Source organism: Sturnira hondurensis, unplaced genomic scaffold (genome assembly GCF_014824575.4).
Source record: "Sturnira hondurensis isolate 20B ecotype Veracruz unplaced genomic scaffold, ASM1482457v3 Scaffold0019216, whole genome shotgun sequence".
Classification (NCBI taxonomy): Eukaryota; Metazoa; Chordata; class Mammalia; order Chiroptera; family Phyllostomidae; genus Sturnira; species Sturnira hondurensis.
In genome coordinates, this window is record NW_028091847.1 from 5,387,109 (window position 1) to 5,405,758 (window position 18,650).

Consider the following 18,650-nt stretch of genomic DNA (forward strand, 5'->3'; position numbering starts at 1 on the left):
GAATTGGAAGGGGAAACAACTCAGTCTAAAGGAAACTCAGAAAACTTCCTAGAAGAGTCATCTCGAAGTCTGAAAGGCGGAGCAGTGCAACAGTCAAGAAAGAGACACGAGAGAGAAAGTGGTCAGAGGGATGGTAAACTGAGCAACACGTGATACAGCTCGAGATGGCTGGTCTGTGCCAAGCACTGAGCTGACACGCACTACAGACATAATCCTCACGAAAGGGATGCGTTATCCCTATGCTGCCAGCAACAAAAAAAGCCTCAGATGTCAATTTGTGTAAGATCATGAGACTGGTAAACAGTGGGTAAAAGACTGGGCCTAAACCTCTCTGATTCCCAAAGGCAGGGTCTTCCCACAGTAACACGACAACAGTAACTGCACATCTGCAGGTTCTGCAAATAGTCAGGTTGCCCAAAAAGTCCACACAGTTTTTCCACACAATAAAAGACACATTTTTCATTTGCACCAATCATTTTATTGATTTGGATAATTTGAGTATGTTGGCTATCTCCCGCATGGTAGAACGTTGAATGCTCTCAATTAACGTCTTGATTTGATCACTATCAGCTTCAACTGGTCTACCCAACCATGGAGCACTGTCCAGCGAGAAATCTCCAGCACGAAACTTCGCAAGCCACTTCTGACACGTTCGGTCACAGCACGTTCTCCACACACTGCACATATCTTTTTGCATTTCAGTTACATTTTTACCTTTCTTGAAATAATAAAGCATAATATGCTGAAAATGTTGCATATTTTCATCCATCTTCAAAATTAAAATGGCTACACAAAAATGCACTGATTTTGATGTTTTTAATGCAAGCTGAAATGACAGCTGTAACAATACAATCTAACAAAATTGTTTCAAATAATGTTGAGGACAACTAGGCACTAGCAGAGCCATCTTACAGAAAAAAAGGAATGAACTTTTTGGCCAACCCACTAAAACAGGACTCTTTTGCTGCTGAGGCTTACAAACTAAAAATGTGAGCGTACCTAAAAAGACAGATGATTGACCAAGAATTCCCTCCACACAACCACAGCTGCTGCCTGCAGGGTTCACTGCGGTTATCAAGTATTACAAATGGGCTGTACCATTTACTGAGAGTGATAAATTGCTACTTACTAAGATTAATAAGAAACTTCCACTCTATAATATGTAAGAATGAGGAGGAAAGTTGAAGATAATCCATCAGCAACAGACAGTAACAGCGAAGAACCAATTTGGAAGCCACCCCCTTTCACTCAGTGACAAGCTCATTGTTTTAAAAGCCAGGCTGTGCACCAGAGAGATGCAAATTAAAACCAGAACGTGATATCACCTCACTCCTGTCAGAATGGCTGTCACAGAGATCAACAAACAGCCAGTGCTGGCAAGGCTGTGGAGAAAAGGGAACCCTAGTGCACTGTTGGTGGGAATGCAGACTGGTATGGCCACTGTGGAAAACATCATGGAGTTTCCTCATAAAAAAAAAAAAACTGAACTGCCTTTTGACCCAGTAAGTTCACTTCTGGGAATATACCCTGAAACACCAAGTCAAGAGCATATACACACCCTGTGTTCATAGCAGCATTACTCACAACAGCCTAGTGCTGGAAACAGCCCAAGTGCCCAGCAGTAAATGAGTGGATACAAAAGCTGTGGCACATTCACACAATGGAATACTACACAGCAGTAAAAAAGAAAGAATTCTTACTTTTTGCGACAGCATGGATGGAATTGGAGATTACTATACTAAGTGAAATAAGCCAGTCAATAAAAGACAAATATTCTATGACCTCACTCATAAGTGGAATGTAATGAACAAAATAAACTAACCAGCAAAACAGAACCAAAGGCATGGAAACATGGAACAGACCGACAGGTGTAAGAGGGGAGGGGAAGGTGGCAACCAGTTGGAAGAAGGGGAGGAAACAAGTCAAACAACACACATGCGTGACCCATGGACATGAGCCATGTGGGCACTGACTGTGGGAAGGGGGCAGGCTGGGTGGAGAGGGGCAAAGGGGGAAAAACTGGGACAACCATAATAGCATAAACAATAAAATATTTAAAAATAAGTAAAAGCCAGGATGCATATCTTCCAACATTAATTAAGATACATGTGCAAAGTTAAATTCTACAGTACAGAGCATTTAAGGTAAAAAGTAAAAACAGCCCTCCTCCCATGGTGCAGAGGTTTTACACTTTATACAAACATGTGCAGGTAACACCTTCACACAAACATGTATGTCTACTTAAACACAGAAGGGGTCTTACCAAACTTGTTTTTTGTTTCCTGTATCTTAAAAATAAGATATTTTTTATTTGTTTCCTGTATTTGTTTCCTGTATCTTAAAAATAAGCCTTGGACACATTTCCATAGCAGTATGTGTCAAATACCTAAGGAATTCTATGAACTGGCTAAATTACAGCACACGAATACAATGACATATTGAGAAAATTCAGTTTATTCTCAGTATTCTTCTACTGAAAATGCTGCAAGGAATACCCATGTGTATGTGCATACATGTGTATAAATGTGTGTGTGTACGCTTCTGTGTTCTCAAAACATAAGGCACAGACTGCTGAGGGTCCCCCAAAGGCCTTCTAAGAGACCCACCAGGTCGAGACCATTTTCACAGCAGTAAGACAGCAGTCGCATTACTCCCCGCACTGCCATCTGACTGATCATCTACAGCCAATAGCCGGGAAACCGCGGGCCTCCCGGCAGGAACCACTGCAACGGCTCCAAACTACACTCACTAGTAACCGGCATATTCCTACAGCCAATCACTCATGTTAACATTGTCTTAGGTGACAGTTTCACTTAAGAATGTCCTTGATGAAGCAGAAAATTTATTAACTTTATTGATTAAATCTTGGCCCTTGAGACCATTTATTTTTTTTAAGTCTGTGGGGGAAAAAAAACAAACTATAACTATTCGGATTTGGATAACTGTCTATCCAAGTCGGCCCATTCAGTCTTGCCATTCAAGTCCGAATAGTTATAATTTGGTGTTTAAAAAATTTCCTTTAGAGATCTGTGATATTAACAATTTTTGATATTATATAATAAATGGGTCAACATTTGCAAGACACATACAAAGCATAGACATTAAAAATCAAAAAATTGGCCCTGGCTGGCGTAGCTCAGTGGATTGAACGCAGGCCTGCGAACCACACGATCGCGGTTTGATCCCAGTCAGGGCACATGCCTGGGTTGCAGGCCAGTTCCCAGCAGGGGACTCACAAGAGGCAACCATACATTGATATTTCTCTCCCTCTCTCCTTCCCTTCCCCTCTGAAATATAAATAAATAAAATCTTTAAAAAAATAAAATAAAATAACCGCAGCCCTGGCTGGTGTAGCTTAGTAGATTGAGCTGAGCGTGGGCCTGTGAACCAAAGGATCGCAGTTCAATTCCCAGTCAGGGCACATGCCTGGGTTGCAGGCCAGTTCCCAGCAGGAGACGCACAAGAGGCAACCATACATTGATATTTCTCTCCCTTTCTCCTTCCCTTCCTCTCTCAAGATAAATAAATAAAATTTTTAAAAAATAAAAAAATTAAGATCTAGAAGTCTAATTCAACATCATCTTTCTTATGTTCTCGCACGTTGTTTTCCCTGATTGGTCAGACCTGTTGTTGCTGTGTTGCTATTGGACGGAAGATAAGTGCATGCTGAGTTAGCAAAACTGCACCTAGAACACGGAAAACCACTTCATGCTTGATGCTGCAGGACACGAACTGACTGTAATAAAAAAAGGGGGCTTCTGACTTTCTGGAACACAATTTCAAGGTTTGGCATATACGCATAGTTAGCTAATCATCACGTTTCAAAAGCAGAGATTAAATATAGTCACTTACCAAACACTATTCCTTTTGCTAAATATAGTCACTTACCAAACACTATTCCTTTTGCAAATGGAGGAAATAATTCTGAATGTCGGAATAAGTTTTTGTGAATTTGCCATAGTTCTTTGTGTAGTTTCTTAAAGTCGCTGTATCTCTTCCATATGATTATCTGAGAGAAAAAAATCAAATGTGTATATCATAGTAAAACTATTTAGGTTCAGTTATCTAATCATAATCATTTCATTAAAAAGTGCTCAAAATGATCATGCAAAGGCAAACAAGTATATGCTCTAACCAATATGGTTAACTATGTAAAATTAACTACCATTTACTTTAAAAGTATAAAACAGCAACTTTTCCTGTCTTGATTTTTAAATTTCATTGTGAACAAGCACTGTTTCCTTCATACTGGAAAAACATTCAAAAATATCCAACAAAGAAGGTCTGTCCTACCTAAAATGTCACTTAACCTCTTCAAAAGCCAATTACTATTGGCCATGGAAATGAGCTAGGTATCAAAATACATATTCTGTCTAAAAAACATAGTATTTACAAACAAAAATATTTCATTTAGATGATTTTAAATACAAAGTACCTACTCAGCATTTGCCTAAAAGGATATACAAAGTGCATAACTCAGAAGAAACAATAGCTATATAGAAAGTAATTAACATGAACTTCTTAATTTCATAAATTTCAACTGAAAACAGTAATAAGATTCTGGGAGAAGGTGAATCCTGATCAGAATACCATTAAAACTAGCATATTTCACAAACAACAATCATCTGGGTTATACAACATGTAAAAAAGTAAATTTACCATGTTTAGTTCTAAATAAGAACAAGGTTATTGTTTAACCTCATTCAGATTAAATTAGAAAAAAAACTTTATAAAAGAAAAGGGTATTTTTTTCAACTGGATATGGAGTATTTATAGAAAGGGCTGCACATTTGGCTTTGTTACAGTTTTGCATTTTCAGTTAAAATCTCAGTTGATACATTCCATATTCCCCAGCAGTGTGGGGGGTAACTCAAGTTCACAGTTCTGATTAAAAATCACCCTGCTTACCCGACTCCTCTGCCCCTCACTCTGATTTGTTGCACATCACATTACCCAGGAGATACACCAGCCAACTGTGCAACTGAATAAAACCTACATTTCATTTAGATTGCAACTGTATCATATGTAATAGTATTACTTTATATACTACTTTATCACTTTATATATATGTTGACCACACTGTGGTCAAATAAATGTTTACATAAACTAAAAAAAAGGATCAGTTCCTTACTCACACTAGTCATAGTGAAGTATTATACTTAGGAGCCAGGGAACATTCGGATCACTGAATCCTCACAAATCAGAATACAACAGCAGTTTAAATGGCCTCACATTTATTAATGAACCAACCTACCACTGAAGGAAAAAAATCAAGAGAAAAATCATTTTCCAATAATTTCCAATTAAAATGCGAAGCTGTTCAGACAGCAGTGGTCTAGGAAGAGGACTTGAATGTTACCTGGATATCGCCACGAAATGAGTAAAACTGAGTTTTAAATTGTGTCACCTCATACATTGGGGCTTTTGCTAAAAAACCGACCTACCTCACTTCTAACAAACTCAATATTAGAGTGCAATGTTAATAAGCAAAGTTTTAAGACTCTTGTCAAAAATCTACTCTTTGTGCATATGAAATTCTTCACCAAACTATCCAAAATTCTACCATGATTAATAAGTTCCTTATTTCTAACACAGGTGTAACCCTAGGGCACTAGTCAGACTGTAATATGAACTAACTTAAGTAAACTACTCTCCCGAGGCTTCCTTTTATTCATTTGCTCAACACCAAAAAGTCACCCAGACAAGCATGTCCATGGCCCCACTCTGTGTCGGGCACTGTGCTGGCACGAAGGATGAAGAACCGAGAGGCAGGATCCCTGCCCTCAAGGAGTTCCAGTCTAGTCAGCAAGACTCAGCGAACACAGTAAGCATGTCACAAGACAGCAGCTTTATAGAAAGGATGATCTTAGTTGAGCAACCTGAAGGGAAACAGTGATTAGACCGACAAAAATGAAGAAAGAAGGGGTCGTGGATGAAGTTCTTCAAAGGACAGCGATGCCAAATACAAAGACTAGAATTCTGGCTTTGCAATGGGATAAAGAGTGATGCTCATCCTTAAGATGAAAAGCCAAGGGAGAAGCTGTTTTGAAACAAAGGCAAAGTTCAATTATAGATACATTTGATTTAGGTACTTGTGAGACACCTGATTGGAAATGTCCCATAGGGTAAACAAGTGTGGGGTTCAAGAGCAGGAAGTAAGCAGGCTGTACTAATTTGGAGCATCATCAGAGCAACAGCAATCACTCGGGAAAGGTACCTCAGCATCTGTGATGAGATGAGGAATCTAACAACAGAATGATGGGGAACCCTAACACCGAGGGACCAACCAGAAGTAAAGAAGAGAAAACCAAGTGCAAAGTGTTCAAGAAACTTGACTATGACATGAGAGAAGGCACACAGATGGAAGAAGAAACTTTATTTTAAAATGGAAGTGAATGAGACAAATGTTGAGGACAAAGAACCAAAAATTCCCGCAAAAGACACAGGAAGAACTGAGAGAGCTAAACCAATACTTAAAAAGCAAAGTTCTCAGACACTGAAATTACATTGATTTTAATTTTCATATTTTGTGCTTCTCAGTAGCTTTTAACTTTGATGCATGAACATAATTCTGCCACACACACAAAAAAACATTCAAATTATCGTAGTACCACACTGCCATGGAGGGCTTAAGGGGGAAATGGGTAATCAGCTTATAAAAATAACCTTACATAAGGTGATGCCATCCTTAAAGCCGTGATAAACTAGACGTGAGAGCTATTCCAAAGACTACATAGCTCATGAAAACAAATCTGCAGATAAAATGTGTATTCTAGCTGAATCACTGTAAAATAAACACACAATGATTTAAGGGGCAAAAGTTAACCATTTAATCACAATAAAGATAAAATAATGATCAAAATACCATGGCATAATAAACCAACAGGTCGTCAGAGCAAGAATAAGAACCATGCCCCCAAGGTGAGAATCTGCATTTCTTCACCGTGTCCTATTTGTTCAGTCACATGTTCTTTACTCTCAACACTGGAGCCTTAGAACTTAAGTACCGAAGAGCGAATACAAACCCTCAGGAACTGTGGGAAACCAAACCACCACAAAATGTCCCACTCACTGACTCCTTTTCTTCTTACTCCTTTAACTTTGGACATTTCTAAAAATCTTCAAAATGGGAGAGTGAACAGAAGCACACTTCCATTACTTCAACAACTATTATGGTTATAATTGGACTACATATAGTCCTAAAAGATACATGCAAAAATTATTTTCTCTAACAATCAATATTTTCTTATTGTAAAAAATATCGTATAACAGCACGGGCCTGCAAACCACATGATCGCGGTTCAATTCCCAGTCAGGACACATGCCTGGGTTGCAGGCCAGTTCCCAGCAGGGGACGCACAAGAGGCAACCATACATTGATATTTCTCTCCCTCTCTCCTTCCCTTCCCCTCTGGAGATAAGTAAATAAAATCTTAAAAATATATATCGTATAATAGCTATTGCTCTACTGAACCAATTCTGCAGAAATTTCTTATTTATTAAAGTTGTATATAAAACTCCCCAATTAAATATTAATTTAATGACATAATATATAGACTACAAGTTTAATAAAAGCTTAATTTTTATTAAAAAGTCCCCTTAAATATTTTTACATTAAAAATTAAGAAAACTTCACTTATTGATATCAAAAACCTTTAGATCTCTTGTATTTTACAAAGCCATCCAATCCAATTAACTTTGTCCTTTTTACTCTTCTATAGTAGTTAGAACTCGCTGAATCACCCACCATACTGTTTGCTGTGGACTTCCTTTCCTTTGACACATTTCTGACACCAGTAAAATTGACTAGCTATAGAGAAACAGAGCTATACACAGGTTACTTCTTTTAAAAGGTGGGGGGAGGGCATATTTCCATCTCTGTCTTTACTCACTGTGAGTATTCACGGCTAGAGGGCTTTCTGAAGGAGAGGCCGCATGGACCACAGTTGCCCCCCTTCCCATTCACCCACGCTGCTCTTAATAACTAAAATTCAGAGGAAATGTTTAACAGGTAAGGGGGAGAGGAGGGAATCTATCCTGAACAATTTTAAATTATTTTCCCCATGTTAGTATTTAAGCATTCTTAGGAAGAAAACATTACATGTGCCAAGGTATGCATGTATGCATGTATGTATGTGTTTATGTATAAACAAACAGCAAACTTTCTCTGGTTTTATAAGGATAGCATATTATTAGTCCTATATTTGGTTAAATTAACTATACATCTACCAATCCTCAGCAGCCCTGTAAAGCCTAAATTCTAGAGCAATAACTAAATGAATAAGTTAATGAAGACAGAAAGTGCAAGGAAAGGAAACGGAAACACAACCCAAAGGTTAATTCCTCTCCTAAATGAGAATTCCAATGTTTAAATGAAACATGGGAAACCAAAAGTATTATTATGCCCTGGCTGATGTGGCTCAGTAGGTTGAAGCGTCACCCTGTAAACCAAAGGATTGTGAGTTCTATTCCTGTTCAGGGCACATGCCTGGGTTGTGGGTTCAGTCTCCCCGATCAATGTTTCTCTCTCCCACTGAGTTTCTCTCCTTCTCTCTCTCTCTCTGCCCCCCTACTTCTCCTCTCTCTAAAATCAGTGAGCATGTCCTCAGGTGAGAATAAAGTAAAAAGTATGTTATAATTTCCAGGTTATTCTATATTTTAAGAAGCCAGCTACATAGAAGACATGTTTTGATTTTTTTATAGCATTTCTAATAAAGGACCATGCGATCATCTGACTAAAGGACACTTACAAGTTTTCTGATGAATGGTTCACCAACAGTTGTTACTATAAAAGAGTTTTCCCCAAAAAAAGGATTAAGGAAATAGCAGAGAGTAAGTTCATGATAGGCTGGCTCAGGATTCTCCCTGGAAAAGGGGAACAGCAAGCTACAAACTACAGCACAGCAATCAGACACAGCCCATTCCAAAGAAACACAACCTACTTTCAATTTCAACAGAGTTGTCAATTTTCACACAGCAGAAAACCATGGTATCGACTATTCACTTAACATTCCAGAGAATTCTACATCCTAAAGCACGGTTCATGCTAATCACATGACACTCGAGTAGAGAGCATCTCGATCCATGGTGCCAGTCACTCCCACTGCACTTCAGAAGGACGGACAGGTTGACGTACACTCATTTCTTCCACAGTCACAATATTACAATATTCTCTTCATGGCTATTAGGGGCAGGGGGTGTAAGGTATCTTAAAACCCTATGGAAAGTACCAAGAAATCTTTTCTTTTCTTTTTTTTGTGTGTGTGTGTGAAAAGGAAACAAAATGTTTATTTAATGCTATTCAGGCCTAGTGCCTTCATTAAATTATCAAAGTCTTTTTTTTAAATGTGTTTTTATTTTATTTTTTAAAAGATTTTATTTATTTATCAGGCCCTGGCTGGCGTAGCTCAGTGGATTGAGCGCGGGCCTGCGAACCAGACGATCGCGGTTCGATTCCCAGTCAGGGCACATGCCTGGGTTGCAGGCCGGTTCCTTGCAGGCTAACTACCAGCAGGGGACGCACAAAAGGCAACCATACATTGATGTTTCTCTCCCTCTCTCCTTCCCCTCTAAAGATAAATAAATAAGTAAAAAATCTTTAAAAAAAAAGATTTTATTTATTTATCATTAGAGAGGAAAGGAAGGAGAGAAGGAGAGAAACATCAATGTATGGTTGCCTCTCGTGAGTCCCCTGCTGGGAACTGGCCTGCAACCCAGGCATGTGCCCTGACTGGGAATCGAACCGCGATCGTGTGGTTCGCAGGCCCGCAAGAAATCTTTTCTAAAATGTGTCTTTTACTGAACTATTTTTAACCATAAGGGGGAAAAACAAGTACCATATTAGATACACTGAGATGGTAATGTCTGAGAGCCCGTATAGACTCCTCACCTGATGCTCCATACTCAAACAAGCCACAACCAAACCATCAACTTCAATGTATGAGTACGAATCAAGCCAGATTTTTTTCAGTAAGAAGTGGTGGCGCTTGTGGCAAAATAAAAAGCACATACCCCACCTAAGGATATTACAATTAAAATTTAAAAAAAAACAGTGTTGCAGAATCAAGACTGCCAACTTGTAGTGTCTGTTTCTTTAGTAGGAAAAATGCCCATTGTACAGTACGTCCTCATCTTAGTAAAAATGGAATTAGGGTGATCCCTTCATAAGGTATATAAATGGCTCATCAATATGTTATGCACCTGAAACTAACATAATACTGCATGTCCACTGTACTTGGAAAATAAATTCATTTTAATGAAGAAAACGAGCAAATACTAATATGCAAGTAAATCAGAAACTGTTCAAAGAAGTAACCTCAGACAGGGTTCCTAACAGTGTATAAGTAAAAAGTAATTACAAACAGAGAGCCACGGTTTTAAGCAAAACTATAACAAAATGGTATCATTTTACAGTGAGAGAAAGAATCTGCAAAAGAACTTACCAAGTACAAAATTTTAAAAAGAAACTTGTACACCCAAAGCAGTTCTCTAAGACATCAACATGTTAACTCAATAAAAAAATGAAGTAGACAGAAATCCATAATTTTATAGTTATAATCTTTAAAATTAATACTAGTTACCAAATACTTTTCACTTTTTTATTAAAGAGGCATCATGATTTTGAAATAGGTAAATAGGGGCTCTTAACTAATCTTGAAATCTTATGAATGTTACCTACCAGAAACATTATTACATTACTACACAGCATTACAATTCCTCAAAATCTTATTTCTATAATTTAACACCTACTAAAATCTAACACATATTTAGTAGGTCTGAATAATTCCTCTAATTCTTTTTTCTATAATTTAAATCCTACTAAAACTTAAAAGGTACTTAATAGATCTGAAATAGGAGACTTCTGCTATTGTTTTGTGAGCTGAAGACAATCACCACACAAATACACAAATATAAAGACTGACAGAAAATTCAATTTCTTCAATAACAAATAAAATAAAATTTTCAGATGAATAGCACGTTACCTCCTGGACATCCTCTGGATTTCTTCGTGAAACAACCTGAAACAAAACACATACAGAAATATCTAGTCATCATCAAAGTTTAAGATTTCAAATGTGTGTAATTACTTTCAACAACATTTTTATTAAACATGCAATTTGCGTAAAGGAAAAGAAAATACCATATTGTATCACTTACATGGAACTCAACTATATAACTTCACTATCTAAAACGTATACTAAAAAAATAAGCAAAAAGGCGGCTGAAATAAAGTCCACACGCTAAGGTTCACATATCAATTCACAAGAATCCCTCAGGCCTTCACCTTTACTTGACCTTATTCTACTGGATTTGTCTGACCCCTCCCCCAGCCTCCATAAAATCAGAAGCATAAAAACCAGCTGCATCTGGACCAAGTATACAGGGGACTAATTGTTCTGTATTATTTCTTTTTTCTTTGTTGACATTATTGTTTCCTTAGCTTTTATTTATTTTTATTTAATCTTACTCTATTTTCCCATTATCATTTAGCCCCCGCATACTCCCCCTCCCCAGCAATCACCACACTGTTGTCCATGCCCGTGAGTCCCTTTTTCCTTTTTGCTCAGTCCCTCCACCCCCTAACTCCCCCACTCCAGGTCTGATTCCTGTGTTACTACACTAAAAAAAACAATCACTCGCCAGATACCTTACCAAGCTCAACCACTGGGCACCCACCATAAGGGATTACGCAGTAGTCCCGCCTGTGTAATTTCATTTAAACAAGTTAAGGCTGTGACCTCTGAAATGGAAACCGAAAACCCAAAAGGACTAGGATAACATGAGTTGAGCCCAAATGTCCATTAGTAACTACTCTTTCCAACTATGTAAATCTCTTCAGTGGAACTGCAAACTGATGAAAAATAAGAATAGTAATCAGAAATCTGGGGAAAGAATAAGATCATACTAGAAATGAACAAAACTGAAACCTCAGATTATCTCAATATCAACTCTAACACAAAACTACTTAAATTGACCCTAATAGAGATTGCTAATATCTAGTAATTTTATTGAATGTCAATGTTTTGTCATAAAATTCAGGCAACAAATTCCACAAGAGTGGAATTTAAAGCAGTGACATCTTTCATTGGAAGTTCACAAATTTCCATTGCAAGCATTAACTACCAATGGCTCAGTAAGTATACACACACATATATAACTTGAGAAGTCTCAAGATGTGTATACATAGAGAAAGAGAAAATTCTATTGTCAAGTCATCTTGAAAATTATTACCCAAAAGCAGTGCTTCACAAACCAGGCCACACGGAATACTGGTACTCTTTAAAATCAGTGATCTCAAAGGATTAATGATGAACTCAGTTTACCTTTGTTTAAAAAAGAAACACATAATGTACATTACTATGCCTAGCAAATCTCCAAAATGAAGATGTATAGTATTTCCCAAGGTCATCAAGCCATTCAACTTCTTATTTTCCTCATGTTGTTTACTTATTATTGTATTTATTTAGTGCAACACCTACTAAAATCCGGAGCACAGCTGAGAAATGCTACTGCAATGTTTGTGGCCCATCTGCCTCTGTCAACACCAAAAGCAAATCCTAACTTTAGGAAAACAAGTACGGTACCTATCTCTCCCTGTGCACTGGATCCTCCCCTGCCCTCATTCATCACAAGGATGCTGCCTGGGAGGCTGAGACCGTCAAGGCCCAAGAGCACACAGGAGCGCACAGATCATCGTGATCAGTAACGGCAGGGCTGGAGCTCAAGATTCTGATTCCAAACAGAGCCGTCTTCCAGGGCGCAGCTAAACCGGCCCTCCTAGATTAAAATTCCATGTGAGACTCATCCCTAACGCCTGTCGGGTAAATCCATTTTGTCTTCACAAAGAAATGCGCATCAACCAAAATCAGGAAGTGGAAGAAGCACTTTTGCAGACAGAAAGATTCAGGAAGACTTCCACCAAGATGGAGGCATAGGTGGAAACACTGTGCCTTCTCCCACAACCAAGTTTTGAATACAACAAAGGTTTGGAGAACAAAGACACAGCCAAAGAAAAGAAAATTGAATTATACGGAAGTCCGACAACAAACCGTTCAACTGGGACGGTAAGAGGGGCGAAGCCAGCAGCGGAGCTGGGTCAGGCAGGAAAGATCCCCCGACCTAGGTGCGCAGGTTGCCCAGAACCAGTCAGGGTGTGTGGCAGACTGACCGTGGTCGCACATTCTCGCACAGTGAGATGGACCGCACAGACCCCAGAGGGCGAACCCAGAGACAGAGGGCTCACTGTGGTCGCACATTCTCATGCAGTGGGACGAAACGCTCAGGCCCTGGTGACGGTGGCAGCGGTGGGAGGCAGCAGATGGGAAGCCATTGTTCCTCTTTGACACCGCCCCACATACAGCCTCACAACCCAGCGACTGAGTTGCCCTCCTCTGGTGAACACCTAGGGCTCCGATCCTGCTACGTAACAGGCACAAACAGCCCAAAAGATGGCGCAAGAAGAACTCAAAGTCCCAGAGCCGATAACTCTAAGCAACCAAGAGATTGCCAGCCTCTCTGATGCACAGTTCAAAATACTGGTGATCAGGATGCTCAAAGAACTGGTTGATTATAGTCACAAATTAGAGGAACATATGAAGGCTAAACTAATTGAAATGAAGGGAGATGCACAGGAAACCAATAGTGATGGAAAGGAAACTGGGACTCAAATCAATGGAATGGACCAGAAGGAAGAACAAAACATCCCACCAGAAAGGAATGAAGAAATGAGAATTCAAAAAAATGAGGAGAGGCTTAGGAACCTCCAGGACATCTTTAAACGTTCCAACATCCGGATTATAGGGGTACCAGAAGGGGGAAAGAAACAGCCACGAGTGGAAAACTTATTTGAACAAATAATAAAGGAGAACTTCCCCAGTCTGGCAAAGGAAATAGACTTCCAGGAAATCCAGGAAGCTCAGAGAGTCCCAAAGAAGTTGGACCCAAGAAGGAACACACCAAGGCACATCATAATTACATTAGCCAAGACTAAAATGAAGGAGAGAATCCTAGAAGCAGCAAGGGATAAGGGGACAGTCACCTACAAAGGAGTACCCATCAGACTGTCAGCGGATTTCTCAAAAGAGACCTTACAGGCAAGAAGGGGCTGGAAAGAAGTATTCCAAGTCATGAAATCCAAAGACCTACAGCCAAGATTGCTTTATCCAGCAAAACTTTCATTTAGAATGGAAGGACAGATAAAGTGCTTCTCAGATAAGGTCAAGTTCAAGGAGTTCATCATCACCAAGCCCTTATTATATGAAATGCTAAAGGGACTTATATAAGAAAAAGAAGATGAAAAATATGAACAGTGAAAGGACAGCAAACTCACAGTTATTAACAACCACACCTAAAACAAAAGCAAACCAAGAGGACAGCTAGATCAGGAGTGGAACCATAGAAATGAAGAACACATGGAGGGTTAGCAACAGGGGAGTGGGAGGAGTAGAAGCGGGGAGGAGGTACAGAAAATAGCATAGACAGTAGGTAGAAAATAGATAGGGGGGAGGGCAAGAATAGTAGGGGAAATATAGAATCTAAAGAACTTGAGACACGTGGTTATAAACTAAGGGGGGGAGAATGGTGGGGGAGGGAGTGTGCGGGTGGAGGGGAATGAAGGGGGGGAATAGAACAACTGTAATGGTATAATCAATAAAATATAAAAAAATAAATAAAAAATCTTTTAAAAAATTAAAAGAAAGAATCAGGAAGAAAGAAATCTGAATACTAACTCTGGCACCAGCCATGAACTGCTTTTTTACCTGAAGTTCAGTGTCAACCCAAAAAAAAGCAATGTTTACATGAGCCCTCTTGCCTATCCTCAAAACAAAAAAAAACAAAGACCAGACATTGTAGCATGGGGCCTAACTCAGGCCCAGAACAATCAACAGATCAAATGTTATTAAGGCCTGTAAATCCTTTGAAGCGTGCTAACTCGTATTATCTACTTAACAAATATTACTAAGTTTCCTGAAGGGTCAAGGAAAAAACTCTCTCTTCTGCCTAATTACCATTATGATCATTTGAAATCACCCTCTCAATTCATATATTCAAAAGAACTTTCTGCATAAGATTAAGAAATAGCTACTGGAAAACAAAACTATAACAAGTATTCAAATCCAAGTATTATATTTCCTGCCAAAAAACTTCCCATTGCAGCGATTAGGTAAAGGAAATGGCACATTCATCGGTACAATACATGCAAATCTGACTTTCAGATCTTTCACTTTCATAAAATCAATATACTTTCATATAAATATACGGACACCTTTAAACTGCATTTCATACACACACAAAAAGAATTCTGGCAAGACGAATCGGTACCTCAAAGCACTCAGCTCACAGGCAAACGTCCCATTACCAAACTCACCCTCCCTCCCACCCTGCATCTCAGCTTCCCCCTCAGCTTCCTCCCTCCCACCCTGCATCACCTGCATCTCAGCTTCCCCCTCCCTCTTCTCCCTACAGAGCTGCAGGTGTCACTGGCTGGCAACAATATTTGGGCTGGTTATCACCCGTCAACCACGTAGTCTGACCCCAAGAGACAGCACCTGCACAAACCCTAATTAGACATTCTATATTTTCAGTGCTCTGGAGAGGAAGAACTCCCACATGAGATGAGTCAATGGGACAAATTTTAGACACCTTCTAACAAGTTTTTATGATACACAGAAAGTAAGAAATTGCAGCTTTCTACATTATCAAAATCCCCAAATCTCATGAGAAAATAAAGGAACTAGCAGCAAGTTACCTCTAGATACATAATAAATGTTTGCTGAGTTGTTTTCTCACCTCAAATTTTACTAATTAGTAAAGCACCACTCTAAGGTAAACTATTTTCCAACCAAAGTTCAAGGAAATCAAAAGGTTAAAAAAAGGTTAAAAAAAGTTTGTAGTTTAACATAAAAACTTAGTATCTGGGCATATAGGTTGTCAATAAACAAGATGTAAACAAAAACTTTTTAAACTCACTAAATTTTTTGGTATGTGAGATAATGCTCTACTAAACAATATTAAGAGTCAAACACAAAGAAAGGGCAGATAAAAAGAATTTGGAAAAAATTGAACTTGAGCACCATTATTAAAATTGAACTTGAGCGCCAAAAACTTTAAGCATAAATACATTTTAAAACAAACTAATTTCCCTCCCTACCCCCATAATTACTCTATTTGCTAATAATACCTCCAGATTGCACCAAAGCCAAGTACTTCTTCAGGAAATGTTTTTGGAGTTGCTGTTTAAACAAATGAACACTAATATTCTCACAGCCTAAACACTGGGCATTTGTAATAATGTAAGAGGTGAAGGGTTTAAAATTTAGTGAGGTCTTTTATCCCGTTAAGTGACTTGAGAGGTCCGAGACGGCAGAAGAGCAAGTGGGAACTACACTAACCCCTCCCAGGACCAACCCCCAATCACAACTGCGCTGCAGAGAAACCATCCTGCATGACCAACTGAGCACTACCTGGAGGAACCCTTACACCCAAGAACTGACCAGAGAAACCACTTCGCCACCACAAGTCTGATAGGAGTGCAGAGGAGGTACAAGAGGGCTGGCCGGGCTCCCACGGGTGGCAGCTGCAGTTCCAGAGGGATATTTCAGTGGCCAGGGGTTCCCAGACACGTGTGGGGCCTAAACCTGAAGCTGAGCTCCCCAGCCTATAGAGCCAGAAAGGAACCCAAATAACATAAAGGTGTGAAAAGCAGCAGGGTTTCTGCCTATCAGGGAAAGAAGGCTGGAGATGCAGAGAGCCTCCTAAAGAGAGAATGCACGAAATTTCATCTGCAGCCACTTACCCTGGGCTCCAGCAGAGGGAGGGCAGAGTAGACTAGGGATGCTTGAGGAAAGTCTGAGGTTCGTGGCTCTGAAGGGAGAACTGAAGGAACAGTTGCCAGGTTCCCTGTGCTGAGTCACCCCCCACACTGCAGAAGCCATCTTTTGCAGGCAGAGAGCACTCCTCTCTGAATGGCACTAAGCTGAGGCGAGCAAATGCCACACCCCCAGAAATTACTTGGCCCTACCCTGTAAACCTTAAACTGGGCTGCTGATAACAGCTTGATTAGTTTAAAACCAATTAGTTTTGGTGGCTGATTGGTTTAACAACTAAGGCAGAAAATACACAGAAGCAGCCAAAATGGGAAGACAGAGAAGCAGACCCCAAATGAAAGAATAAGAGAATTCTGTAGAGGAACTAGATGAAATGGAGGCAAGCAATTTATCAGACAGAGAGTTTAGAGTAATGATTATACAGATACTCAACAGCATAAAAAAGACATAGAAACCATAAAAAAAGACCAACCACTCAAAAATGAAAAATGCAATATCTGAAATGAATAATACACTGGAAGGAATAAACAGGAGGTTAGATGAAGCAGAGGATCGAATCAGCGATCTAGAAGACAAGGGAGAAAAATACCTAGGCAGAGTGGCAAAAAGAAAAAAGAATTTTTAAAAAATGAGGAGAGCTTAAGAAACATTCTGGACAACCTGAAGCATAACAACATCTGCATCATGACATCTGAATGCAAATACCAGAAGGAGAAGACAGCAAGCCAGGAATCGAAAACCTGTTTGAAGAAATAATGACAGAAAACTTCCCTAATCTAATGAAGGAAAAAGACACACAAGTCCAGGAAGCTCAGAGAGTCCCAAACAAGATAGGCCCAAAGAGGCCTACACCAAGACACAGCACAATTAAAATGACATGGAGAGAATCCTAAAAGCCGTAAGAGAAAAGCAGGTAGTTACCTACAAGAGAGCACCAATTAGACTCTCATCTGATTACTCAACAGAATCATTTCAGGCCAGAAGGGAGTGGCATGAAATATTCACAGTGATGAAAAGCAAGGGCCTACAACTAAAGCTACTTTATCCAGCAAGGCTATCATTTAAAATCAAAGGAGAAATAAGGAGCTTCCCAGACAAGAAAAAGCTAAAGGAATTTGTTCACAACAAACTAGTACTTCAACAAATATTAAAGGCATTGCTTTAAGAAGAAGAAAAAGGGACCTCCAGCCAAGATGGAGGTGTAGGTGGAAACACTGTGCCTCCTTGCACAACCAAACGTAAGGACAACAAAGATTTAGAAACAAAAACACAACCAGAACAGACAGAAAATTGAACTGTATAGAAATCCGACAACAAACCATTCATCCAGACCAGTAAGAAGGGTCAGCAGCCGGTGGAGAGGGGTTTCTGGAGGAAAAAACGGTGCTTGGTAGACCGAGGGGCGCAGGCCGCATGGGGCTAGCAGACCCCAGGCCAGGGGAGGAAACGAGCAGACCCAGTGAGGCACCCAAGGCGGTTGGCTGACTGCAGACACACATTCGTGCCCAGATAAACCAGGCCAAAATGGACAGCGAGACAGACCATGCAACCCAGGGCCCCAGCAACAGGAAATAAAGCCTAAAAGCACCAATTGGAAAAACTTGCAAGGGCTGAGGTGCCGGGAGAGACTCCCAGCCTCACACAAGAGTTTGTTGGTGAGACCCACAGGGTTCTAGAATGTACGCAAGCTCATTCACCCAGGAACCAGCACCAGAAGGGCCAAATTTGCTCGTGGGAAGCGGCAGAGGGGACTGAAATCCAAGAGAGCAGAGCAAGCACCATTGTTCCCTCTCTGACGATACCCCAACCTACAGTGTCACAACC

The 18,650-nt window shown here is 39.7% G+C and overlaps 1 protein-coding gene across 3 annotated transcripts in view; it reads right to left on the reverse strand.

The window, feature by feature from the left end:
• Window positions 1-18,650, reverse strand: part of RPS6KC1 (ribosomal protein S6 kinase C1) — a 159,746-nt gene that overhangs the window by 128,638 nt on the left and 12,458 nt on the right. For 2 of the 3 annotated variants that reach the window (XM_037027665.1, XM_037027663.1), the window contains exons 2-3: window positions 10,983-11,018; window positions 3,889-4,009 (exon numbers count right to left, since the gene is read on the reverse strand). In XM_037027665.1, the coding sequence (XP_036883560.1) occupies window positions 3,889-4,009; window positions 10,983-11,018 (157 nt within the window). Of the gene's footprint in view, window positions 1-3,888; window positions 4,010-8,750; window positions 8,866-10,982; window positions 11,019-18,650 lie in introns of all 3 variants that reach the window. The other variant, XM_037027664.1, reaches the window with a different exon arrangement.